The 26,421-nt window shown below is 43.5% G+C and overlaps 1 protein-coding gene across 4 annotated transcripts in view; it reads left to right on the top strand.

Annotated features, from left to right (window-relative positions):
• The window catches only part of FGFR2 (fibroblast growth factor receptor 2), an 86,159-nt gene that overhangs the window by 9,488 nt on the left and 50,250 nt on the right, over positions 1-26,421 (top strand). For 2 of the 4 annotated variants that reach the window (XM_075155198.1, XM_075155199.1), the window contains exon 3: positions 19,367-19,536. In XM_075155198.1, coding sequence (XP_075011299.1) covers positions 19,367-19,536 — 170 coding nt within the window. Of the gene's footprint in view, positions 1-11,125; positions 11,393-12,060; positions 12,136-19,366; positions 19,537-26,421 lie in introns of all 4 variants that reach the window. The other 2 variants (XM_075155196.1, XM_075155197.1) reach the window with 2 other exon arrangements.

The following is a 26,421-nucleotide window of genomic DNA, read 5'->3' as shown; positions in this document are numbered from 1 at the left end:
TGCATTTAAAATCCGCAGTCCTTTAGCAGAGGCACGGTCTCGAGCTGCAGACTAATTGGGCATGGGTAGGGTTGTTATTTACAGTCGGTGTTGGTGAGACACTGGGAGTTGGTAATGTGTCAGCGTGGCAACTATTTTGCGAAGTAGCACAAATAATTGCACATTTCAGGCTTATCTGCGGTATTTTACAATTGCAGCTTTTTGAAGAAAAAAAAAGAAGTTAACTTTTAGGAATTCGATTCCTTTAGTGATTTTTTTTTTTGAGCCAGAAGATTTTCAAAGATGCTGAGTTGTGGGTTTTTTTTATTTTCTTTTAAAACCACTTGTATAGATAAAACCCCAAACCAGCCACCAACTCAAATGGATGCATAGTTTTCTAATCTTAAAATAGTTTTTCCTTGGCAGAGAACTCGCAACAAATTTCAGGCTATAGTAACTTTTTTTACAGGCAAGTTACAAACCTTTGAAAGCAGAATTTACAATGAGAATGCTGACAACTCCAGTTATGCAAGGTTGTGTACGAGTGAGACGATGGACTGTTGTGGTGTTTTAGTAATAACCATAGCATAGCTTTTAATGAGCATATTTCTGTATCCAGCTTCCTAGCTTCAGCAGAAATGGTCACTTGCCTTATACAAATACATTCAAAGACTAGTATTTTCTTAGAATGAATATTTAGTTCAGGAGCAGATGGGAGTGCGAGAAAAATACTGAACTGTCCCTTCTCCTGTCATAAATTAGAGAAAAATTCCTCACTAGAAGGGTCAGATTTTTAAGTTTTAAACATTTGTGAGTCCTCAAGGTTGAAGCTTTAGCGTGAAAGCGGAGACTTTCTTCGACGCAGCACTCCTTAACGATATAAATCCGTGTTTTTAAAAGAACCATCGCCCACTTAGGCAAGTTACGTCTTGTCTATTTGTAATGGTGCACCTGGTTTGACTAGAAGAGAAAATTTATTTCAGTGTAGTTAAACAAGTGCAAAAGTCATGCTGAAAAGACACGAGGAACCCAAAACATGTCTGAAACGGTGAAGAGTCTGGAGTTTTGCACCGGTGTGACTGAGGGTTTGGTTCCTCGGTGGCAGGCTGGACACGCTGTGCTCCTCCATCGCGGCTGGTCGGCTGGGAGCATCTTCTGCAGAGTCGGTCAGAACACACCGATTTGTGGCTGTGGGGACAATACTTGGTTTGGCATGGTGCCTGCCAGGGTAAAATTATCCTTACAGCAATTTGGGAACCGATTTGAAATCCAGACCTTTGAATTTCGGTTCAGCACATCACGCTGTGTGTCTGTAGCCTTTTTTTGGGGGGATTTGGCAGAGCGTGCCCCCAAAATCAGAGATACTGTCTTGTAGTACCGGGGACCAAACTGGCTTTTAAACTGATTGAAAGAGAAGTTGGAGCAACTTTGAATCCAAGCAAATCTTAAATAAAGACCAGATTTGCAAGAGCGCAGCAGCCAACAGCTCCTGTTATAATTACGAAATGTGCGCTGGGAGCGCCGAGCTGTTCTGGAAGTTTGGCCCTTCGGGTTTCAATCGGAGTCGAGAGTGTCAGGGAAACTGCGTCGGCATTTACTGCTTGGGACTGCGCCTCTCAGCGAGGGCAGCTGCCGAGGAGATACTCTGTAAGAGGGGTAAATATTTATGTGGATTTTTTTTTTTTAAACTTTTAAAAACAGCTTATAATTCATATACCAATTATGTACATCTCCAGGTTATCCTTTCCCATCTCTTAATTATCACTGCTGGTTTGGTTTTTTGGTTTTTTTTTTTGGTGGGTTTGTTGTTTTTTTTTTTTTTTTTTTTAAAAGAGCCCCTTTTTTTTAGGGGTTTGGTTTTCCTGGACCTACTTCTGAGTATCAGAATAGTCAGCACCTGGTATAGAGATGTCTCTCATGGGCTTCAGTTTCTGCTGGTTCAGGTCGTTTTGCTGCTTGTCACCACACAAGTGACACTATCCGTATCGAAGAGAGGAACAGAAAGGCAAACTAAGTTTGCTAGCTGAGTTCTACCCCGCCGCTTCCTTCACTTGCCATGCCATTATTATTTTAATTGTATTTTTAAAATGACTGTAAGTGAAAGCATTTGGTGAACCTCAGCGAAGCTGAGGAGTTGTGAGATCTGACCTACTTTCGTTCCCCTCCTCGCATGCCGTTGCAAGTTGTGTGTAATTATTGCTTTTCCTCCTCCGCAAAAGAACTGGCTCATCAGTTTGGGACATTAACTGATGTCGAGCAGCCTCGCAAAGCGCCTTACTGTAGCAAAGCCACGAGAACTGAGAGGAGGGGAAAATTCTTTTGTACCAAGGAAACTACTTGCATTTGGGAAGGTTTACTGGGAAGGACAATGTGCTGGGGGACTGGAAGGGAGAAAAAGGAGGCTGAGAAGCTGGTTGGGGAAGAGAAAATCATATTTTGGCTGTATTTTAATTTTTTTTTGTTTTTTTCTTCTAGCTTTTCTATTTTGAAAGGAGTTTTGTGACGCGGTAGTTGTCACCTCAGGCTGGCTCCCAGGGGGCTTGTGGCTGTTTCTGAGGGGGGGTTGGAGTTGGCTGCTGTGGCTGGGCATGTCGTAGCAGCCTGCGCTGACCGGGACAAATCTGCAGGAGGTTAAATTGCGGCTGGATGGAACAGAACTTGATCAGAGCACCATGCTGCAACTTAGTTTCGAAACGTAATAAAAAGTTGTGGTGTAGAAAAAGTACGTTAAGGTTCGTGATACTCTTTCTTTAGGAGGGTCTATATGGGTGTGCAGGCGAGCTGCGGGCAGGAGCAGCTGCTGGGCAGCAAGGGAGAGCGTGCTTTTGTGAGACTTGCTTTGCAAGTTTGTAAAGTGCCCTGCTCAGTGTCTCCGTGTTGCAATGTTTAATTTGTTTCAAGGAAAGTAATATGATGTATAGTTCTGAATGCCACCCAACAGTTCTTAAAAATCATTTTAAAACCCCGGTTTAAATTTTGCGCAGTTCTTGAGCTTGGCTCTATTAAACATAGTTTAATCATGAAAAATAATCCTGTTTAGATCTTACAGTGTTGAAGTACCCGGATTTATCTGATATTGTTTACTCACCAGGGTAGCACAGGTATTTCGGACGTGCAGGATTAACACGGAGGCTCTGTAATAAATCTGGAGCACACCACTACTGGTTAATAGCCCTTCACCTAACAATTCAGAAGCATTTGAACCATCTTCCATTAGTATGGCAAAGTGCCCAGGAGCCACTGCTACAGTAAAGAGTGACGGAGGTGTCTGCAAGTTAAAAATAACCCTTGTCATGTAAATGGTTGTGGGCCACCTGGAAGAGCGGATAGCTAGCCTCGCTTTTAACTTCAGGGCTTGTTCTGCTGCTCCTTCGTTGTCCCCAGGTACCACTGGTGCCTGTTCTCTGTGTGGAGCTGGAATTAAATTAGCTCTGATGTCTTCTGACTAAATGTTGCTCTCGGTTAAAAGGGAGCCTGGTATGCCTTGAAGCTTTGAAGTATTTGGAGAATATCCTATGGTTTATATGCGTTGGGGATAGGACTTTGAAAAGTGCTGAGGGGATGTTTTGGGGATATTGTTTCCAGTGACTTTTTTCAAATCCCTCTTTAGGAAGTGGGGGAAGATGAACTTCAGGGGAACAGGCAAGATGAGACTTCCAGACGAGCTGCTAAAATTAAGAGGATTTGTATAGTCAAGTAAAAATGGGACCGTGTACAAAAGAAACAACTGCTGACTTGCTTATAGGGAATCTGAATAGACGTTCTCTGCATCCAGAACTAACACTTGAACATGAAATTGTGCAATTTTTAACCTCACAGTTGTAATTTATTTCCTTTGCATGTTGCATGAGTAGTAATAGTCCCGAGCATGGCCTTCAGCAAACCTGGAAGAAAAAGGTTGTGTTTTTATGTTTGGATTTATGCTATGTTCTGTTATGTTTTTATGTTGCTCTTGAAATGCAGATAAAGAACCTGAAAAAAGCTACAGATTGGAATAGATGCGAGAAAATATTAAACCCAAGAAAAACCCTTTGCGACTAAACATACGTGCTTATACCTTTTCCCAAGGCTGTATATCTTATATGGAGCCTTTCCCAAGCAGACTTTAATGCTAAGTTGGACAATGGGAGTTGGTTAAATTGCTCTGCTACTTGGTTATGTGCAGAGTACAGTCAGGAAAATTTGATGTTCTGCTATTGCTGAAAGTAGAAACAATGAGAAAATGATCCTAGTCTTGGATTCTGCTTTTTAGAGAGAGAAGGTTAATTTTTTTTCAGCTTTTCATTTGAGGTTCTGGCAAAAGGTGATACATTTCCCCTTTGTATTGTGTAATAGATTACATGAGAAGACTCTTCTGTAATGAGTTTGAAGAGCAGTTAATTATTTTTGAGATTGCGTTACACGTGTGTTAGGTTTGTATTGTACTCCCCAGTACACTTAGCAGAGAGACTATCACTATTACTTTAGGCAGCTGATGGAGCTTACGGCATGAACAGAAATGGTCAAGACTTGGTGCCTGGAACCAAAGGTTCAAATCCTGAAGATGGCATGGAGTTTCTCATCATACTGGTGAAATTATAAAAGGCAGCACAATAATTTTGGGGGTTTTGGTGTGGCTGCTCAAGGTTGGGGGTGTTTTCTCCCTCCCTGGTTACCAAGTCTTTGTGCGGAACACATACTGATGCTTTGCTGTTTCTTGCTCTGTCCCGTATCTGGAGATAAATCCTGGTGATAATGGTGACTGTTGTACAAAGAAGTCTTCATCCTGTAAGGAGCAGACCGTGAAGAATGGGGACAAACAGGAAGAAATTGCAGGGCAGTTCCCAGCAGCAGGAGGTGGCCTCGCTGGTCTCTCTGCTGTTTACTTTGAACTTGGCATGCTCCGAGTCTTCCCTGGCTTGGCTTCCAAAAGCATAAAGCACACAGCCAAGCCCATGAGCATGTGATACTTGGCATTTTTGATGCATGTTGCGTGGTTGTGCAGCCATAACTCAACGATCACAACTATAAAGACAGGTAGGAGCAAGCAGGCTACAAGTTGCAAGAATTTTTAATCTCTTCATGGAGCCCAGACAAGTACAATTTTTTTTCCTTTTGAGAAGGAGTCGTCTTCCTTTAACCACGGGGTGAGACACATCAACCCAGCTGCTTCGTAGCCATCAAAACCGCGCTGAAATAGTTCATGCACCTCACCCCAGGTCAGCCAATACACCAACATAGCAGGGGACCTCATGAGGTTTGCCACCACTGCTCTTCTGCTGGGTGTGATGAGGCCCTTGTGTCTGTAGCCAGGGCTAAATGCTGCTTGGGGGTAGTTATTTTGAGGAGTTGCAGTTCCATGATTGCTCATCTGCCAAAGAGCATTACACAAAGCAGAGAGATGGAACCATGTGGGGATAACTTTTAGGTGCACATGCAGAACTTTTCTCTTGGCCACGGGGTCCTGCAAGTGGTGAAACGTTTTGCTGCTCACCAGAATTATTTATTTTTCTAAGTCTTCAAAGCTTAGGAAAACAAGTTAGTGCAGTGTAATATTTTCCCTTACCCGTGATGACATTGCCAAGTATTTCAATTGGAGGAGATTCACTTTTTTTTATGATCTTAGTATATGTGACACTCAATAGGAGTTGACATGATGCTGGAGGTCCATGCTCTAGCAGGTCAGTGTGGCTGGAAGCTCTACACTTGCTAGAGTACCAGGCATGTGTTATGTGGCAACACTTACTTCGTTTTGCAAATGTTCACTTCCAGGGCAAAAGGATTCTTCCTGTTCCTTAGATACTTTTTTTTTTTTTTAGTCTGGTTTCATCTTTTATACCCATCAGGTGACTTAGTCCTTGTAGAATAAGGATAATAGGGTTAAAGAAGATGCCAGGAAAAAATACCTCAATTTATTTTGGAGCGTCTGGCACTTAACGTTTTGTGGAAGTCGCTGTGCTTTCGAATAGAGTAGCTCGGGAGCTTGTTTTAAAGGAACAAGTGAAGTCTTAGAATCTGCCACATTTTTTTATGTTTATAACTATCACATGTATCTCCTGCTCTTTGGTGCTGTTGGATGAAGTTTTTCTACGAGACCTAGATCTTTTTCATCAGATTTGAACAGTTAATGATTTTATACATTGGGGGGAAATGATTCCTGCTCTTCGGGGTGTTGTTCACAGTGACAAAGGATTTTTTTAAAAAAACTTTTTGTGCTTTAAAATTATAGAAGGAACTTTAGTAACTTGGAAAGGGAAGTATTTTATCAGAACAGGGAGACTTCTTGATTATGCCTGGCGGAGGCAGAGCTGGGCATAGCTGGCAGCTCGCTGACGGAAACGCAGGACAAATAAGACAGCAGGGATCCAGTGACTCTGGAGAAGCAGATGGATGAATTGCAAACGCTATTTTGTCCCCCTTTGTATAAGGAGACGTGCTTAGCCTTTGTGGCTTTGGTTTGCCGTTAGCTAACGGGAGATAGTCACGGTGGCCAGCAATGACTCTTTGCATTTTTAAACCAGTGGCCATTTCTTTTTTAGGATGAGTTTATCATCCATCATCAGAAGAGGCCATGGAGCTACTCTTAATATTAGCCTGCCAACTGAAATTGAGGGAGAAGCCCATCAGCTTGTACCTGGGAGGTGGGAGGGAAGGTTGCAAACCTGACTGATGATACCTGGGCTGCCTGATCCTGCAGAGGTTGCCTCCTCTTGGATTTGACTCTCAAAGTCATGGGGCCCATGGCTATTCTGCTTCAGGCATGGCTCGGCATCCCCGCTCCCTGTCGCTCATCCAGCGTGGTCTTGCTGGATCTTCCTCAATGACAGAAGAAACAGGAGAAGGGCTAGGAGAAGCAGGAGGAGCGGTGGTGGTTGGCAGCCTGGCGTTCCCTGTGGGGACATTCAGTTTTGCAATGAACCTCTTGGATTCTTGACAGGTCAGGTCCGTTGACCCTTCTGGGCACGCTGTGGTGAGTGTTCAGTTATTTACTAAAACCTTTTGAAGGGAAAGTGGCTTGATGGGGTCTGAGGCTTTTGTGTTATGGAGGGTTGCATGAGAATCTTTGCTGGGGTTAGCTATTAGCTGATTGTTTAATTATTTGGCTCTGTAACTAAGTAACTAAATGCCTTGAGCCTTAAGATAAGCAGCTCTTTGTTAACATTTTAATAAATGGAGGCAAAAAATAATAATTTAAAACCTAAGGAAGTATAAATCTCTCGTTTCAGTGACCGAATCTTGAATAGAAGCATGATTTGGAATATAATTGCGTATCTCATCATAATCTGAAATAGCACATTCGGAATGTCCCCAGTCCTCTATTGTGGTCGTGGTTTTTATACAAACATTATTTACTCCATTTGATGGCTGGATGGCATAAACCATGCTGCGAGACTGTATGAGCAGGCAAAGAAAAAGTTCACGTCTGTTTATTTAACAGCAGCGTGGTTTTCCATGGCGGTATTGTTCCATAGCTCCACCTATAAAGTTAAGATACATTGTGTGCACCACTGTTACAAATAAGGATGTAGCAGAGAGCAGACAACAGAAGAAGGAACATTCCCTCCCTTGTCCCCCGGTGTTGAAGAACACCACCAGAAATTTTACACGTGCCTTTGTTGCTTGCTTGTTTTTTAAGGGGTGATAGGCAGGTGTTATTCACATCGGTTAATGCACCTTTGCGGTAGGAACTAATGCCACAATTATAGGATTTGCAGGAGAACTCGCTTAGAAAGGCACCCTGTGCCGCCTTCCCTCGGCCACGCAGAGCTCGCCCAGCAAAGGGCTGATTTACAGCTCGTGGTGAGGGCTGAAGGATACAATTTCAAGGCAGAGCTTCAGAGAGGGCTGGGGGAGCAGGAAGGTGGTACCAGATCATCAAGCCTTGCTTGGCGGTGCAGGCTCTGCAGGGCTATCTCCTCCTTCTCCCACCTAGCTGTTCTCACTGAGGGAAAATCCAGGAGGATGCTGCTGACAGCACCGGAGGATGGGAACAAGTGGGGGCCGAGCAAACTTGCAGCATCGTTTCTCTGCTACGCTCGAGAGACGGAAGCGGGGAAATCGTCCTGATGTCAGCCTCAGGGGAACCATTGATTTGACGGTACAGCGTGCACATGAGTTCAAAATTTGTCCCTAAATTTCAGAGCGGTGTAAAAATCCTTGTGCAGTGTCCTGGAGAGAGAGTTAACTTTGCAGCGTAGGTTGTTTATGTGCTGCCGGGAGATTTTTAAGAATTTAAACTGGTTGATTTTCGCAGGGAAGCGGTTGGGCGGACTCGTGCCTCAGAATCCCACCTGTTCTCTGTTTGCTTTTGGGCACCATTTCAAACCCACACTGGAAAAAGTTTATAGGCAAACATTATAAAAAGTGACAGTCTTAAGTGCTGCTACATTCTAGTTTGGCAACACAAAGACTTACCTGAAATAACTCACTATTTCCAAACATGACTACATTATTTCATGACAACGCTTTGTGCTGTATCTTCCCTGATACTCTAGAGAGGAAGAAATGGAGGAGGATAATGTTTACCAAATGCTAATACCTATTTGAAACTTGTTTTTCTTCAGTATACTAGTAATTTTCCTTGTGAAAGGAATTTTTTTTGTAATTTTGAAATAAATTACTATTCTTGAGTTTGGATTTGGATTTGTGTTGAAAGACGCAGTGCAAATTTGGGGATAATAGTTTAAAAAGAGACGAAATCAAGGATGGGAGGTAGAAAATTATTTTCCTTGTAATTGTATGCGAACAGCCTCCTGCCCAGGAGGACGCTGCACCTGTGTGACCGTCCTGCGAGTTTCCTGGGGCTCTTCAGTGAAAGCCGCGGATGCACTTCAAGGAGGGTTGAGTTATCTTCATCCACAGTGGCTTTTAAAAAATTTAAACAAAGACGTTTTTAAAGACCACTGTATGTTGTTGGCACGGCATAAACTCTGTAAAAGAAATTTTCTTTGCAGGTAGAGTGTTACAAAGTCATCTTAAAAACTTCAAAGTAAATTAGCTAGCTGGCTTCAGCTACCTTTTTTTTTTTTAATTTGACGGTGGAATCTGAATTAAAAAAAATCTCAAGCGTACTCAAATGTACTCATTGCTGTTACGAAATATACATAGAAAGGAGCCCTTGCTCCTTCTGGAAATTAGATTTCTAACAGCATAGTGTGGTGCTCGGTGAAACACCCGCATTGCAGATCTGTGGATTCTTGACTGAATTAGTTTATAAGGAGTATAACGCTGTATTGTAGCTTGTCCTAGACTTTGAGATGGAACTTTGCATGCTAGAAAGTTTAGAGACCTTGTTATCAAATCTAAGAATCCAGTCTCCATAATTGATCTTGTTTAGATGGTTTTATGTACTTCTCCTGGCCACCATCTTGGTGTGATGCATGTATCAAATGGTTTGAAAAAACCATGTTTGCCCTAGGGAAAAAGCCAGGAGAAGCTTTGCTTGCTTTGCAAGCGCACATCCCTGGATCTGTTTTCCCTTTGCTTCGGGCAAGCTCCCGCTGAACTCCCTGAAATTACATGATTCCAGGATGAGTGGGAGGAGAAATTGGGCACGCTATTTTCAAGTGCATCAGTATAACCCAATATTTAAATGCATGAGTGTCCCGCTGCGGTGGCCACTTCTGGTACTCGCAGAATCATAGAACATCTTGAGTTGGAAGGGACCCGTAAGGATCATCAAGTCCAACTCCCTGTCCTCGCAGGACTACCTAAAACTAAACTACGGGCAGAGCTTCAGCGTTTCCAAACTCCCGTCCACAGGCTGGCTCAGATGTGACGCTTGTTTCAGACTTCTCTGTTGAAGGTGTGATACAAGGAGTGACAACGCCGTGCCCCAAGGACGAGGAACACGGGTTCCAGGGTTTCGGTATTCTTAGAAGCAAGGGTGGACACCGAGGAGTCGCCTATTTTAATGTTCCCTCAGACTCCCGAGCAAACAAACAGAGGTGTGTGTTTTATTTATATATGCACACAGTGGTGCACAGTCGGTGCCTGCGCGGCGAAGGATGTGTGCCGGGGAGCAGCTGTCTGTGCGATGTGACCCTCCTCGTGAGCAAACAGAAGATGCCTTCATGCTGCTTTCCCTTATTTACCTTTCATGCTGGCCTTGGCGAGGCTTGTGGGAGAGGGATACTGTGGTTGTAGGGAGAAAGCAGTTACAAAAGCAGTCCCTATACTGGGCACGGCTCGAGTGTGTCCTAGGTGTGGCGTGGGGGGTCCCTCAGCCTCTGCCGAGCCATCCCGCTGCCCCTGGGAGACGGTCCCGAGGGTCCCCTTCCCCCTGCTGGGAGCCGGCCTTGGAAGGGGGTGGTGAAGCTCTAGTAACTATAGGAGATGTTATTTTGGAAAGACCGTGGTTTGACATTCTTCTCGTTATTTGGTTACAATAGATAGATGAGGCATTTCGTTTTGAACTTCTGTGTACACTGTGACTTTGAAAGCTTCGCTTGTGTTCCCGGGTTTCTGCTGTATTCTGCTCAGGAGAGGCTGTGAAGCAAGAAATGAAGCAAAAAAATTACAGGAAAAGGTTACTGTCGCTGGGAGCAGAGTTGGCACTGTAGAATGTAGAGACTTCGGGAAGGGTGCAGGGAGAAAAATGAAGGACGTCATCTATGCTGTGTATGGGAACTCCTGTTTATTAGCTTAGTGAGGGGTATTTTGGCCATCCTTTTCTTCCAACACAGCTCCTTTCAGGTTTAAAAAAGAAAAAAAGCAACTTATGAAATCAGATGGGGAAAGATAAATATTCGTTTGAGTCAGAGACCCACATGCTAGGATGTAAAACTGAATGTGCTTTTTGAACTCCTCCTGCCTCCTCCAAATTCTTCGAAGCCCCCAGGCTCAGCAGCACTCGTCTCCCCAGAGTGGGTCGCTGTGACCAGAAGGGCTGTGCCTTGGCGTGGCACTCGGGACGAGGCACATGCCGAGACACCGATCAAAAGGGAACGAGCTTTCTTTGTGGTTAACTTCTTGAAAAGAAAGCCTATCCCATACCTGCATGTGGTTCAGTTTTACAAGACAGATTGCTGGGCTAACCGGGATGAAACTTTTTTATTTAACGTGACTTGATTTCTGTGGATGAAAAGGGCCTTCACTGATTTTTGTTGGAAATTCTCTCCTTTCCCTTCTCTTTCTTCTTTTTCCTCCTTTCCTTCCACCTTCGCAGAGCCGCCAACCAAATACCAAATCTCTCAGCCAGATGTATATTCAGCACTTCCAGGAGAACCGCTTGAGTTGCGCTGTCAGTTGAAAGACGCCGTCATGATCAGTTGGACTAAGGATGGGGTCCCCTTGGGGCCCGACAATAGGACAGTGATTATTGGGGAGTACTTACAAATTAAGGATGCTACACCCAGAGATTCGGGCCTCTATGCTTGCACTGCTGTTAGGACCCTAGACAGTGATACTCTGTACTTCATTGTAAATGTTACAGGTGAGTGAGCTAAACACAGGTTTTTGCATGTAGAAGCTTTAAAATGTGATATAAAGACACATTATGATATAACGTGGAACAGTCTGCTCGGGCGCAGCGACTTGAGCTGAGTTCTGTACTTATTTCGGGTATTTTCCCCCTTGTCCTGACCCTGAAACGGACTCAGTTTGTGTATACTCCTTTTACTTCATGAGATCTATAGCGATTAACAGCTGCTGAATAGCCCTCTGTTTTATGACAGGATTAAATTATAGAGTCGCTGTGATGATGATAAAGCCAGTAAAATGAATACAAGTTTTTTCCCCCTGCATCAGAAGAGGAAAAGGAGTGTCCTACATCCTTTAAGTTTACAGATAAATTGTTCTGGAGACACTCAGTTCTGTTCAACTGAATGTCTTTAAGAAAAATAAAAACCGTAAGTGGAAGGAGATTTTTGGAGTTAGCAAGCTCCCTTTGGAAGCTTTGTAGCATTTCAGGATTATTAGCTAGTTTTGTTAGAATTTTGTAAGAATAACACACATTTTGTGGCTGGATTTTCTTTTTCTATAGCTTCTGCACAACTAACATAACATCTGTTCTCCTTGATAGATAATCTAAGATGTAGCATATTGGTTTATTTGTCTGTAAAAATAGGCTGGTTTAAAGACTTGATTATTTTTAATGTGCAGATGCTCTTTCCTCTGGGGATGATGAAGATGACAATGATGGGTCCGAGGACTTTGTGAATGACAGCAACCAGATGAGTAAGTAACAGCGAACTGCCAGAAGTCACTAGCAAGATCCACGTGGAAAATAATGTCCCGTCTTTTGCACTCCTGCCTTCAGAGCTTCTTCATTGTTAACTGCATGGGCTGTCAAATAGTGGTATCCTTGTCCTTCTCCATTTTCTGTTTCACATAGTTCGTAACTTGGAAAAGAAAAAGAAAAATAAACTAATATTCTTCTAAACATGCTTTACTGGTCTGTACTTTCTTTCTCCCTTCTCGCTAGCTTTTCTGCAGTTTCCTTTCTTTCTGAGTTGAAGTTCAGTCTCTGTCTGGTTTAGACTCTCGCAGATGAACTAACTTTCCCTGAACCTGAGCTGAAATTTAACAGAAGAAACAGAGATCCAGCTCACTTTGTTGAAAGGTGGTATGGAAACTTTAAAAATAAAATTAAGTTGTAATGAGGCAAATCCTTCAATCCTTAATCTCGGCAGAAATCTCCCTCGGGAGAATGAGTTTGGAGACAATGAGGTTCTTTTGTCTGCAAAGGACCTCAAGGTTTGTCATGAAGAAAGCAATCCAGCACTAAAACCACATTTTATATTACTTATGCATGATGAAAATGGGCTAAAAGAGTCTTAAACCTATCTGAATGTTAAACTTCAGTCCCTTTAGAGAATTTGGAAAGCTATTAATAGGCTCTAAATAGAGCAGTCACTAAGAAAAAAAATATGTAAAATTCATATTGGTTCCTTATGCCCTTATGCGCTGTTGCAAAATCCCCGCGGTGACTGGTAGTTTGCTATCGCTTGTGCTTTGTAAAGTCAATAACACGCAGAACACAGAAATCCTTCATGGTAGATGTCAGCTAGTTACCGAACGCGGTAGCCAGGTAGTATATTTGCTCCTCAGCCTGATTAGTAATTGGCAGCTATACTGTATGCTTGAAACACTTGTTCAGATGATAAAGTATGAGCCTGATTTCAGCTCCCCTGGTTAGTTACTGTTGTATATGGCTGCCCCTGGTCTGGAGCTGTGAAACATTAGATGCTATTTAAAATGATATAAGTCCTTAGCTGCCTGTTTGGCCCCTGCCATCTGTTAGTGTGATTAACCCGGTCTGATTCACAGGTGCAGCTTGAAGTGGCTGAGATTAAGCAGCTGGAGGCTGCTCTGACAAAGGAATGTGGTGGCAAAGATAATTGGCGAGTTTGGAAAAGGGACACTGCTTTTAAAGGAAGTTGTCTAGGCAAAACCCACAAACCCAGGCAACGTTAGTGTTTCCCTGAAAAGGACTCGTGGGTAGAAATTCCTTTTAGGAAACATCCCTATGTCTGTTATCACTTTAGAGCTTTATTGGCGTTGGTCAGAAAAGGACTGGCAATATTTTCGGTGTTAGCCAAGACAATTGTGCTTCTAACCCGTGCTGGTGGCTTTGGAGCTTCACTGCGAGCACAAATGGATTTTGGAAGCGCGTGTAGCGAGAAAAAGGAAAAGGACCCGATCTCAAGGCAACTGTGCTCTGTAACATCGTGGTAATGATTCCTGCCCTTTCACGCAACAGGGAGAACTACCCCGTGGTGTCTTCTGTAAGACTAGTGATGTTCTTGTAATATGAGCTATCATTTTAAGCTACTGTTAATCAATCTTGATTCAGGAGCTGGTGAAAGGCCATTGACAATTTCCGTCTGCCAGGGGTGGGGTGTGTACTTTAGCAGGGGTCAGTCACACTTTCCCTGCTCAAAATGAAAGATGCCTCTAGAGCGTGAACGTTTAAACATCTCGGATGGCGGGGAGAGAACAAACTCTTGCAGCGTAGAAGGGAGGAAACGGCAAGAAGATGGATTGCTCGAGCAGAGCGTTGCACAAACAAGTCCTCGTGAGATTGCTTTTTACAAGGTGCCCGCAAACTGCTGGGGCTTCTTGCAAGCTGCAGACGGGCGCGGGGAGCAGCGCAGTCGTCCTCCCGATGTCTGAGCGCGCGGCGGGAAGAGCTGGAACCGGAAGAATGATCGTGGCACCGCATCCCTGCAAGTAGTCTGTTTTCAATGAAAAGTTGCATCATAGTAACTCAGTTGGATTAATACAACGCTGCTGAAAGAGGGCTGTGATTTGGCAAGATCAGAGCTGTATGAAAGTTAGGGGTGGGACTTGGTATGGTGCTTTTGCAAACCATTGAAGCTTGCGTATCCAGGGTCTTCTAAGCCTTCCCATCAGTATCGTTTGCCATTCCCCTTCTAGATTTTATAATCGTGTCCAAAAGGCCACATCTAGTTTAAGAACTGTTGCAAGACAGACTGAAAAGTGAACGAGGAGTTGAGGCGTAGTCTCAGTCCTCCCTGAGCGTGCCATGGGCAGGCAGTGGGGTGTAATGGTCAAATGCCCTTTACCACCTTCTCCTGCCTACGTTGGGCAGAGCCTAGGGAAGTCCAGGACCTCACAAGAGTCCCTGGTTGCTGCCCCGTAAGAGAAAGAAGTCTTTAAGTGTTTCCTGAATCCTGGTTTGAGCTTTGCAGATCTAAAACAATTTAACTGATAATTTACATACAAATTACAGCTGTGATCATTAAGGATAAGCAATGGAAATTAGCCTGGTTATGCCTTTACTGATGGAAACAAAAGGCCATAGTCTTCAAAGGTTGTTGCTTTTTGATGAAACAATTCTGATAAAGTCCAGCTGTCCTGGCATGTTAATTATGATGTGATGAGGCAGGAAATGGCTGTAGTGCCTTCCACAGGAAACTGAACCTTGGCATTCTCATTCCTGCATATTTAAAACTAAAGCAAACTTTTAGAGCTGTTTTATTTACGATGGTAAGTATCCTTTTAAGCTTTTTTATTTTCTTTGCCTCTGTTACAAATATATTTTCGGAGGCCAAGGTTTTCCAGTGCAGGGAGAGAGGCTGTTGAGGAAATCTAGCCTAATTTTCAAGGCTGCCCAGAAAATACAACTGCTCTTGAAGTCAACGGAGGCTTTAAGTGGCTCGGTAGCTGCGAGGAGCAACTCGCTCGTGGGAGAGGAGGGCACTCGCGTGTACACACGTGTGTTTGACCATTCGCCCTGTGTGTATTTTTAAGTAAAAGGCATGCATAACAGATTTCACTCTGCATTTGGTGTCCTTCTAGCTTGACAGATATTTTAACTGTCTGAAAAAACACTGTGGTAGATTTGTTCCAGACTGCATCCTGAATAGCTTTTTATTACTTCCAGCTTTTGTTGAAGGGATTAGTGCTTGTGGAAGGTGCAGGATTGGTTCCACTGCAAAATAGTCCTCTCTCTCTCCACAAAATGGCTTTGTTGGCAACTCAGTTTTTCCCTTTGTTGCCCTAAAGAGGTGCCTCAGCTTGGTTCTGGAGGGCCACCTCCAAGGCTTTTTCTCCAGGACCTTGACCTGGGACTTTCTTTTACGAAGCTAAGGGCTGATTATCAGTTCCTGCTGGCAGCAGTGGAATATACATTGCTGGTACTTGTTGCCTCCTCCTCATCATGATTTTGAGAGGTAGCCCTAACTTAAGGCATTTCTATAACCCTGGCTTGGTGCTGGCAAGGCAGCAGCTGTTGTGATGGTTGCACTGGGGTCCACCAACAGTAATTTAATCTGGAGACCCCTGGGTAGCCCTGAAGATGCTGCTATTCTGCCTTGAATTCTAGTCAGGCGACTGGAAGCTTTATGGCTTTTTTCCTTATCACCCTTTAAACAATTTCTTCTGGGCCAAGCAATGGTAAATTGGCACCAAGAACAAAAAGTATCTAAATGTAATCCACATGCTGTTCTTTTCATGCCTTGAAGAATTTCAGAAAGGATGAAACAAGGTTCAAATTCATCAAATCCTGTAGAGTGGAAACCCACTCAAGGGAGCAGCAAAAATTGGATGGTGCCTAGAAGTGTTTTTTAATTAAAGGTCAAATACAATAGTACTGAAAACCTTGGGGGGGTTTGGTGTGGTCATTTCAGGCGCACTATTGCCTGCTTGAGGTGCTTGTCAGGCAGGCTTGGAGTTGACTACTTTTGTATTTCTTTGTATTAGATAAGTCCAAATAAAAATCGAGGAGTCCTGAAATGAAGTGGTCCCCTGGGCTGCCTAATTTCAATTTCACATGCAGGAGATTTGCCTGATTAGATGTAATGTATTTGCAGTGGAGTGCAGTGTGGGTCAGCAGGATATTTTCTTCACTAATGAGAGCTCTAAAAGCAATCAGGAATTCCCACCCGTTCCCCTGCTGCTCGTTACTGCTACGAGCTGGAGTTTGCCCTGTTGTTACTGTGAACTTTTAACAGCGGTGCTGCCTACGTCCACCTGTCCTGTTAGCAAAGGTGGGATGCGATGGACCCGGTCTGTAAGAGGACTCGGCGCTTGGTGGTATATGCTCGTTAACTATGTTCATTATTGGTTTTAGTGGATCTGGATGATTTTCCTCTCAAGACAAATAGAAGCAGTAAAAAGTGCTTTTAGGTTATGATAATTTAATCTATTAAAGAGAATTTCTAAATCTAAAGAGAAACGCTGTGTGTTAATCGGATCAGTCGCTGTATGAAAGCATAAAATGAGGGCGAGTGTTGCCATTTGTGGACGTTGCTGCCTTTTTCCCTTTTCCCTTAAAGACACTGAGGAGCTGCCAACATACGTTGCTACTACCTAGTCAGAAATGGTAGGATGTCTTGAAGCGTTTTCAGACGGCGTTTTCAACATGTGATGTCCGCATGTTTTTCTCCAAGCTCCCCTGTAATTCAGGAGCACTGCAGATTATGCTGACGTGAGGGTTGTGCGCGGGGAAGCTTTCCAAGCAGAGTCCTTTCTCCCAGCCCAGAGAGTTTCCTTTCCCCCTCTCTCCGTGGCACAGAACTGAGCCGCTTCTCTTCATTCCTGCCTGCATCCTCCCGGCCTCTTCTCTGCTCCCACCTCTTCCATAAAGCAAAGTTTTTTTCCTCCCTGTGCGTTCGTTGTATACGAGTCTTATTGCAACACTTCTCTTCCAGGGGCAGAGTTTTTTAAAGGATGAAGGTTGATGGAAAGGGGGGGTTATGCAAGAAAACCAGAGGCTGAGCTGCCCTGTGATGCAGTACAGACTGGTAGCTGAGTAGAAACCTGGCTGCACGAAGCAGCCTTCTTTGGGGACCTGTTGGTGGACAGATCCTGACCAAGTCAGATGCCCTGGTCCCAGGCTGCACCCTGATGGAAGCTTCTCCGGAGCTTGGTCCACCCAGCCTGTGCTCGCATGGGCGAGCTGTGGAGCCGGTGGTTCAGAGGTGGTGCTTGCCAGCGGGTGCTTCCAAGCTTTTTATGCTCTGTAGGTGTGAGAAGGTGCGTGTGATGGACGTGATGAGAAGTGACCATGCTGGCTGCAAAGTTGCTGGGGCGGTGTTGCCAGTTTGGGGTCAAATCAAGGCACCCTGCTCTGTCTGAGATACCAATATAACTGGTTCGGGTGGTTGATTGGCTTTGACCTGCCGCAGTTTACTTTGACTTTGTGGGGGTTGTGGGTAGGGCCCAATATTGGTCACCTTACATTGCCTTGTGGAAGATGTTTAGCAATCCAGAGAAAATAGCCTTTTAATATATCAGTACCAACATGTAATTCCGCCTGTGCCTGGTATGCTTGTAATGTAATTTGGTCTTTGCGTGTAGTAGTTAATTCATTTGGTTGGCTTTGTTTAAAGTCTTCTGTTATTTTAATGTGATCCTGGTTTTAGCAAATAACGTTAACAGTGATTTTCCTTGCATCCCTAATTCACTTTAGTCCGTGAACAATTTCTTAGTGTTGCAGTTAAATTTTCAATAGTTACCTGATTTTCTATTTTGATTACATGCACAAATTTGCTTTGCTTTTCTACTTCATTAATTTTAACACTAATTGCCACTTCGGGCAAAAAAAATAATCACTTATCGTTCTTAGCATCATTATAAGACTTGCTTTTGGAATGTTTTCTTTATACTGAGAGAGACGTTGTTAAAGGATTTATTCCTGTATTTTCTATCCAGCTGTATTTGTATTTAGAGAGGGGGGTGGCAGGATTTCTGAGTTTGCACTGATTGTAAGAACTGCTATAAATATTTGAGGAACGGAAGAGTTTATTTATAGTGGAGTGTTAGGCTGCTAATGAAGGAAATGAAACAGGGCTGAGAGAAATAGAGTTATTTTTCTGGACCCCTCTAGTCCTAAAAATTCCACGCTAAACTGATTTGCTTCAGGAAAACTCCATTGTAAAAGAAATTAATGTTTCCTACTATTAAACAGATCTTGAATCTTTAACTTTTTAAAAACTGTTATGGTGAGACAAGTGAAGCAGTGCCACGAAGATGCTGTGCAATGTAGCCAAAGCGGTGCATGGATCCAGAGCATGGGATAACCTTGTATATGGATCTATCTATCCACATTCACTTCTTGGAGGGTAAAAACAGATGGGTAGTTGTATGTTTTGTTCTGCTGTGTTTGCTGTATTGGTACGTGACAAACGATTGAGAACCTGGACAAGAGACGTTTTCCATGTGCTCCTTCTGTGGGCAGAGGCTGGGCCAGGGCGTGGGGAGGAGTGAGTGAGAGCCAGGAGAGCCTTGCCAGGAGCTGGTATCAGTGATCACCCCAGTAAATACGGGCTCAGAGAGCGACGCTCTTGTCTTGTGCCGCGGCGTTGGACATCGGTGAACGTTTGGGCTTTGACAGACTCACGAGAGTGGGAAATCCCTGCAAAATGGTCAACGCTATTGCTGAGTGTTGCTGGACCTCCACCATATTTTAGTGGTTTCTATGACAGTAACAGCACAGCTCACATTGCCATGGTACACTGTAAGTTGTAGTGCACGGCCAGGCAGGTAGGTATGTTTATCCCTTTCTAACAGGTGGGGAAAGGTTAAGGCTGAGGCTTCCAACAGGTCTTCTGACTTGGTCTGTCTGGCTTCAGAGCCGGGGTCCGAGAATTCAAAGTTTGCTGAGTTCTCACAGTAACTTAACTTGAGGTCGAAAGCATCTGATCATTTGAGTCTGCTGAAAACTTGGTCCCTCTGTCTTACTTGACATACACAAAACAAAAGATATCTGTGGTTAATTATTGGAATTCTGTCATAAATTATATACTCAAGGCTGCAGACTGAGCCATTTGCAAAACTCTGGTCAGCACTTGTGGCATATGATTTCCAGTCATGTACTCTTTCTAAACCACGCTGTCTCTGCTAAAACGAGTACGTGCAGCACTTTATGTCTGTGGAAGGGGCTGGAAAGGGAGCTCCGTTTCCGAGTACTGATATTTCTGGATGTATCTCTTTGAAACAGGGGCACCCTATTGGACACACACGGACAAAATGGAGAAAAGGCTACACGCGGTGCCAGCAGCGAACACCGTCAAGTTTCGTTGTCCAGCGATGGGAAACCCAACACCGACCATGCGATGGCTGAAAAATGGGAAAGAGTTTAAACAAGAGCATCGTATTGGCGGATATAAGGTACATTCTCATGATGTGATTTTGCAATTTCTGTTCTTGACCAAGGCTGTTAAAAAAAAAACAAAACAAAACAAAAAAACCAAACTTGCTGAAGTCAACAGAAAATCCTTCAATGGCCTTGGATCAAATGTAGAAGCAAAAAAAAATAATTGTTTTCTTCTGGGGAAGGGTGGGTGGTTTCTTTGGCAGTTACAGAGCACTAATTCTGTATTTTTTTTTTCTTCTCAAATTCAAGCTTGTAGCATAGCAGTGCAGCTAAGGATTATTTATAGAGACTTATTTGGAAAACTAGAGACTGACTTTGCAAAGCAGAGTAAGACTATTTTGCTCTATTCATTTTCAGCTGCATTGTTAAAAACATGACCATCCACTCTGCTAATTGTAGGCAGTTTAATAAAGGAAGGGTTGGAAGTCAAAAGTTATTATTTTCTATAGAGTTTATGGTCTGTGAAACTGAAATGGGAAGCAGAATTTGAGGGAAAGTAACAGCAATTACTTACAAGGGTTTGTTTGAATTTTAAAGAGCTTCAGATTAGATGTTTCATTCTAAATTGGTGGTTACTGATTAAGAGAGAGTTTTAGGGAGGCCAGCTAGCTCTGGGTTAGTGCACGGACCTTTAACCTCCCGGTATCTGCCTAGGTCAGGTCAGAAGTCAGGATTCGGTCACCTTACCCCGCTCCTCACGGGGGCTGGGAGCCTGTGACATTGGCAGCAAACTGCTGTTCAAGCGCTACCCTTGCCATCCTGCCCCGCATTTCTGAGTTACCGTAACTCTTCTGCAGACCGTCCGTCAGCGGCTTCCTCACCTACCCGACACCTCAGCAGCTTCTCTCCACCGGTGAGAAGTTTCCGAGTTAGTCACTTTGTGTCACGGTCGTAAGCCCCAGCCTAGCACTGCTGCTGAGGAGCTCAGAGCAATTTGTAATGGTAATTAAGACAGAAGTTAACTGACTCTTCCAGACGACGCAGTAAGCTCAAGACCGAGTCCTGGGGGCTGCCTCCCCGGTACCGCACCGCTGCCTTACCCCAGCGATTGCGGTATTTTCGGGGTGCGGTGTTTTGCGACGCCGCGATGGAGCCAGGGTGTATATTGCTTCGTGTGCTCTGTTGACTTAGATCCTGCTTGGTACAAAAAAATATGTTTTCCAGTGCAGAGGAGGACAAGCCTTATTCTCCTTTCCTCTCTAGCTAGATTTACTGTAGAAAGTGTCAATTTTTCCAACGTTTGTGTTAGTAGAGGGCGAAGCCCAGAAGTCTCCCTGCATGAACACTAATTATCTAAGTAGACTTTTCCATCTATGTTTGCTTACACCATAAATTACTGTTGCTTATGAGTGTACACCTGGCAACACCTTCTGCCTTTCATAACGCTATGGAGTGTTAATGAATTGGCTACAATTCAGTAATTTTCACCTTTCTCAGTGCTTATTTAAAAATAAAAAAAAGCCAATTAAAAAAAAACCAAACAAAACCCAAACTAATCCTGTCTTGGAAAATAATAGTAACTGTTTCAGTACTAACTGAGACATTATTTGAACACTTTACATCTCACGGGGGGGAAATGCAGATATCACTCTTGAAAACCATGAAGGAAAATGTGTGTCTTGGAAGGCAGGATGGAGATACCTGATCTCTGGTTTGGAAGGGTGATCTTTGGCGGGGTAAATCAGCCCACGTGAGGCTCCGTGCTGCCACTGCTAGCCTGTGTTAGGGATCTGGGTGAGCTCATTCAGACTTGTGCCCGTTAAGTGGCACAAATTAAATTTTTGCTCATGTGTATTAAACGTATACAATTTCCTAGGTATGTATGTACTCTGGGAGGAAACCACAGATGCCTGTTTCTAAAGCCAGCTGGATAAGTGAAATATATGCCTATAATTCTAAATCATAACTTCTTACATCTCTTCAGTCTAAAGGAAAAAAAGAGGGGACACAGCTGTGGATTTTAGACTTCCTTGTTGCTGAGAAATACTTTAAATTATCTGGTAGCATTTACTTATCATTGTCATTCTGCTTACCAATTCTATGTATATTCCAGATTCTGTTGGTGTTTTGAATAACCATCTTTTTAAGATGGACCTTGTTTTCAGTGAATGGGTATTAAAGAATGAGGCCTCCAGAGCTTCTAGAGGCTGTGCCCTCTTCTTGTTAGAGGGGCAGGATGAGGTCACTGCGGGCTTAGTTCAAAATTATTCTGAAATAAAGAGGGAATTGTATTTTTTTGACAGCTCTATACCAACAAATTTGTAATGAAGGAATCCTTGGAAAGGACTGAGTCTTTCCATGTTGGTCTGTGTGCAGCCAGGTGTCACAGCAACTCATGATAATTCTTGTACGCTAGTTTGTCTTGAATCTGGGCATTGCTATATGTAAAGCATTTCTGCTAGAGATCTTCATAATACCTTGAGCGACTTTGAGCTGGAACCAAACCTGGCCATACCTGCCATCACCAGTTGATGTAACACCATCAGTCCCTTTCGGAAGAGGCAATCATCCCTTGAAGACTTTAAGAACAAAGTAAAGGGAAGAAAAATGTGAAGCTTTCCAGTAATCCTTCAGCTACGTCTCTCCTGCTGCCTTGAGCTAAGAAATCTCTTCTCTTTATCGCAATCAGATAGTGGCCTGTAGCACTTTGTCCTGCTGACTGGGGAATGCCTTGAGTCAATTTGCACTCAGGCAGGCTAGCAGAAGGGTGTATGTGCTGGCCAAGATAGCTTCCAGAGCGAAATTCCTCCACCGTGACTAATTCTGGGCGGTGAATTTCAAAATCGAACCTTTTATGATTTTTCAAGGTATAAACAAAGTTCCTACAGCGAGGAGAAAGGGATTAGTTATCGAATGTCTAAACCCTTTTTAGTCTTTTTTGATCTGTCTCTAAAGTGATGATAGGTCTTGCACGTGCATTTAAAGGCATTTTATAATGTCTTTGAGTGAATAATGTGCATCCTCTATGAGAGACCGCAGGAGCCTTTACTTTTCTGTACACCACCCAGAAAGCAAATGTACTTCTATCAGTTGTTACTGTTTAAGTATTACAGGTGTGTGTGTGCACATATAGAGGGACCTGGACAGGCTGGATGGATGTGCCGAAGCCAACAGCATGAGGTACATGGGTCCTGTACTTGGGTCACAACCACCCCATGCAACGTTGCAGGCTTGGGGAAGAGTGGCTGGAAAGCTGCCCAGAGGAAAAGGACCTGGGGGTGCTGGTCGACAGCTGGCTGAACATGAGCCGGCAGTGTGCCCAGGTGGCCAAGAAGGCCAATGGCATCCTGGCCTGTATCAGAACTGGTGTGGCCAGCAGGAGCAGGGAGGTGATCGTGCCCCTGTACTGGGCACTGGTGAGGCTGCACCTCGAATCCTGTGTTCAGTTCTGGGCCCCTCACTACAAGAAGGACATGGAGGTGCTGGAGCGTGTCCAGAGGAGGGCAACGAAGCTGATGAAGGGCCTGGAGCACAAGTCTGATGGGGAGCGGCTGAGGGAACTGGGGGTGTTTAGCCTGGAGAAGAGGAGGCTGAGGGGAGACCTCATCGTGCTCTACAACTACCTGAAAGGAGGTTGTAGCGAGGTGGGGGTTGGTCTCTTCTCCCAAGTAACAAGCGATAGGACAAGAGGAAATGGCCTCAAGTTGCGCCAAGGGGAGGTTTAGATTGGATATTGGGAAAAATTTCTTTACTGAAAGAGTGGTCAGGCCTTGGAACAGGCTGCCCAGGGAAGTGGTGGAGTCCCCATCCCTGGAGGTATTTAAAAGACGTGTAGATGTGGTGCTTAGGGACATGGTTTAGTGGTGGGCTTGGCAGTGCTAGGTTTACGGTTGGACTCGATCTTAAAGGTCTTTTCCAACCTAAACGATTCTGTGATTCTATATGCATTTTGATAAGCTTCATCACTACAGTTGCTTCATACACATTTAAATTCAGCCAGGTAAACACAGAGTAAAGAAAGAGTTCTGACTCTGTACGAACTGTGGCTTTTGTATGGATGTTCTGCACTTGTTCTCTCTGCCTGAGCAGTACAGTATATGTCTGAACGGTGCTCATTTTGTGGGGAATCACATTTTGGTTTCTAGTCCTTCTTTCTTTTGAAATTCATTTAAAATTGACCCCTTTTTACCATTCGCTAAGTGACAACTTTTCATGATGTATCTGTTCACTGAAGGCACGTATTTTAAAATTAAACTGAACCGTCCATCATTTTTTATATGATACTCCAAAAGCAAAACATTTCTATGAAACACTACTTGCCCTTTCCTAGATTTCTGACTAATATTTCTTGGCATTTTGATTCCAGTTTAGGTTTCCCACCTCCAACCTATATCTTAAGGGTACAATTGTATGCCTTTGATACTGACAATTTAGTTTAAAAATTGAATTGTTTGGAGAAACTGTTTGGAAGAATTAATTAAAAATTTGATGGAGAAGATGGCCAGAAAAAGCACCTCAGAAATTTGCTAGAAGTATCCATAACTAGTTAGGAAAATAAACATGTTGAGATTATATTTATTATCTCAATCCTTTTGCAAATGAAGTACCATTTTTGCGTATAAAGCACAGATAAAATATGAAAATAAGTATGGTAAAGCAATTAAAAAAAAAAAAGACGGCAAAAGCAGTTATTAAACTGTGGTGACAAGTATCTGAAGGGTAAAGCTGTGATTCGGGATACTTGGAATGCGGTTGTTCCCTGAATTTCCCTATATCAAGAAAAGGCAATGACAAATTGGAAGGGGTACCCTGAAGACCAGGTGATAGGGTGGGTGGAACTATGTGGGTATTCTCCAGGATTTTGAAAGAACTCAATACGATGTAGGGCTTCAGGGAACAAAATAGTGGAAATAACAGGATAATAGCTGGCAAGGAGCTAGTCAGGTTGGAGAGCTGGAAGAGTTTCCTACAACTGATAAATCTCTGGCTGTGGACACTTGTCCTTTGCTGGACCCCATATGCCTGGTGAGGATGCTCCTGCTTTCATTGGCTTGTTGCTGCCCTCATGTTTTCTCTAGGTGGATTAGTTCACATGAGCTCCCCAATAAGTTCTGTCTGCCAGATGAGCTCAAGTCATCTGTTTAAACAGCTTAAATGGACCCAGTTGGTATCACCCAGGGGAACTTATTAGGGAATATTTGGAGAGCTGTAGCACTGGTATCTTCAGTTAGAAGGGCCCTAGTGAGCAACCAGGAGGGAGCTAATGGCTTTAACCTGCGTTACCAAAGAGACCATCTATTTGCAACTTCAGTCACAAGGGTGGGGTTTTTTTGTTTGGTTTGATTTTTTTTTTTTCCCCAAAAAATAACTATCACTATTGTAGTTCATCCTTACACAGAAGGCTGGTGTAAGACCTGTGTGCTGTGGACGCACTGCTTTGAACCTCTTTTGAAACTAGCTTTTACATCAACTGGTGTGGTGTTGGTGCTGGTTGTTGGTAATGGCAGTTTTGCTGCCCAAAGACAGGCTTTCTTGGGACTAGGGAGTGACGGCATGTTACTTAAAAGGACCACGTTAACAAAGCCTGTATGATCAGGGTGTTGCAAGCTGTGTGGTTGCAGGGATGTGGCAGGACTGTCGCATGTCTGAGAATTGAAGGTTCAATTTGGGAGTCATCAGTGGGAGAAGATGCCGTCATCTCCTGCAAAGGGGAGTTTTTCTGGGCTTTGCAATGCTGCACTTGTAACCAGAAAGCAATAAGCCAACAAGCTGAATCTAGTTGAATCCAGATTCATGACATAAATCCAGTTGTGTGACGATGTGTCATAAATGCTTTGGGCCTCTACAGCAGTTGTTTAGCTTAAACTGAAGAGGCTTAAGCTGTTGTTTCGTTATAAAGATATTATCTCTTCTCGTTGGAGTTACAAGAAGGGAAATTGCACAAATACTTTTTAATATTGCCATCCAGTATATCCACTTGTGGCTGTAAGTTAGTTTGTTTAGTATTCAATAAGAAAACATATCTCGTGTGTTTTCCTATCAAATTAATTATTTACAGCTTGTTAGCAATTTTTATTTTGTTTTAACTTCCGTGGAAGCGTGATCTGTTCTTCCTGTTTTGCAGTCAAATAGGTTAGAAACACTTGCTCTGATTCTGAGAAGTGTGATGTAACTTGTAATGGCAAAAAGTTCAGGTCACTTTGACCAAGTCTCCCCCAAAATAGCCCACAAAGAAGCAAAATATTCAAAATATGTAACTGTTGTATTTGTTATTTACTAATGTTTTATGACGGTAATTCTTCCTGACCCAAACTTTGACTTTCAAGGTTGCTTAGCAGAATAACAAGACAATAAAATAACCCTGATAAACTCTTTCTAGCTTTATAAGCTTATTTCTTAGCTCTTCATAGTGTGAAAAAAAATCAATATATAGTTTTTATGTATACCATCAAGACGGGGGGCTGGGGAGAGGAGCTGTAAGTTTGGGCTGGAGATTTTGGGGTCACGTCACACATTTCTGCGACATTTGGTTAGCATCCATGCCCTTCACCTGCTGCAGGAGTCTCATCTACATTTTCTTTGTTTTTCAAAGCCCGCACGGCCAGTCGTTAGCTGATATTATTAGCCCATAATTGGACAGTAATAGTAATAACTAGCTAATAAGCGAATTACTAGCTGGGGGGACTAGGAAAGCCAGGAGCCCCTTACAGAGAGGACTCTCTTCTTCCAAGCTTTGAACTGAAGGCATTTTTACCTCCAGCAAGTGTGAGAGCTAAGCTCTTGGCACGGGGGACGCAGCCCTGCGTAGCCTTTTCCTGCTGGATAAAGACCTACACAACAGTCAGGCACAAAGCAGGATTTCAGACCTATAGCTGTAATGATCTTTTAAGAATGTATAGTTACTGGAAGTGTCACTGAATGGTCCATAAATTTTTCTGCTGTACTGCACTGAATTACTG

Source organism: Calonectris borealis, chromosome 7, assembly GCF_964195595.1.
Source record: "Calonectris borealis chromosome 7, bCalBor7.hap1.2, whole genome shotgun sequence".
Classification (NCBI taxonomy): Eukaryota; Metazoa; Chordata; class Aves; order Procellariiformes; family Procellariidae; genus Calonectris; species Calonectris borealis.
This window is presented reverse-complemented; position numbering and strand designations above follow the sequence as displayed.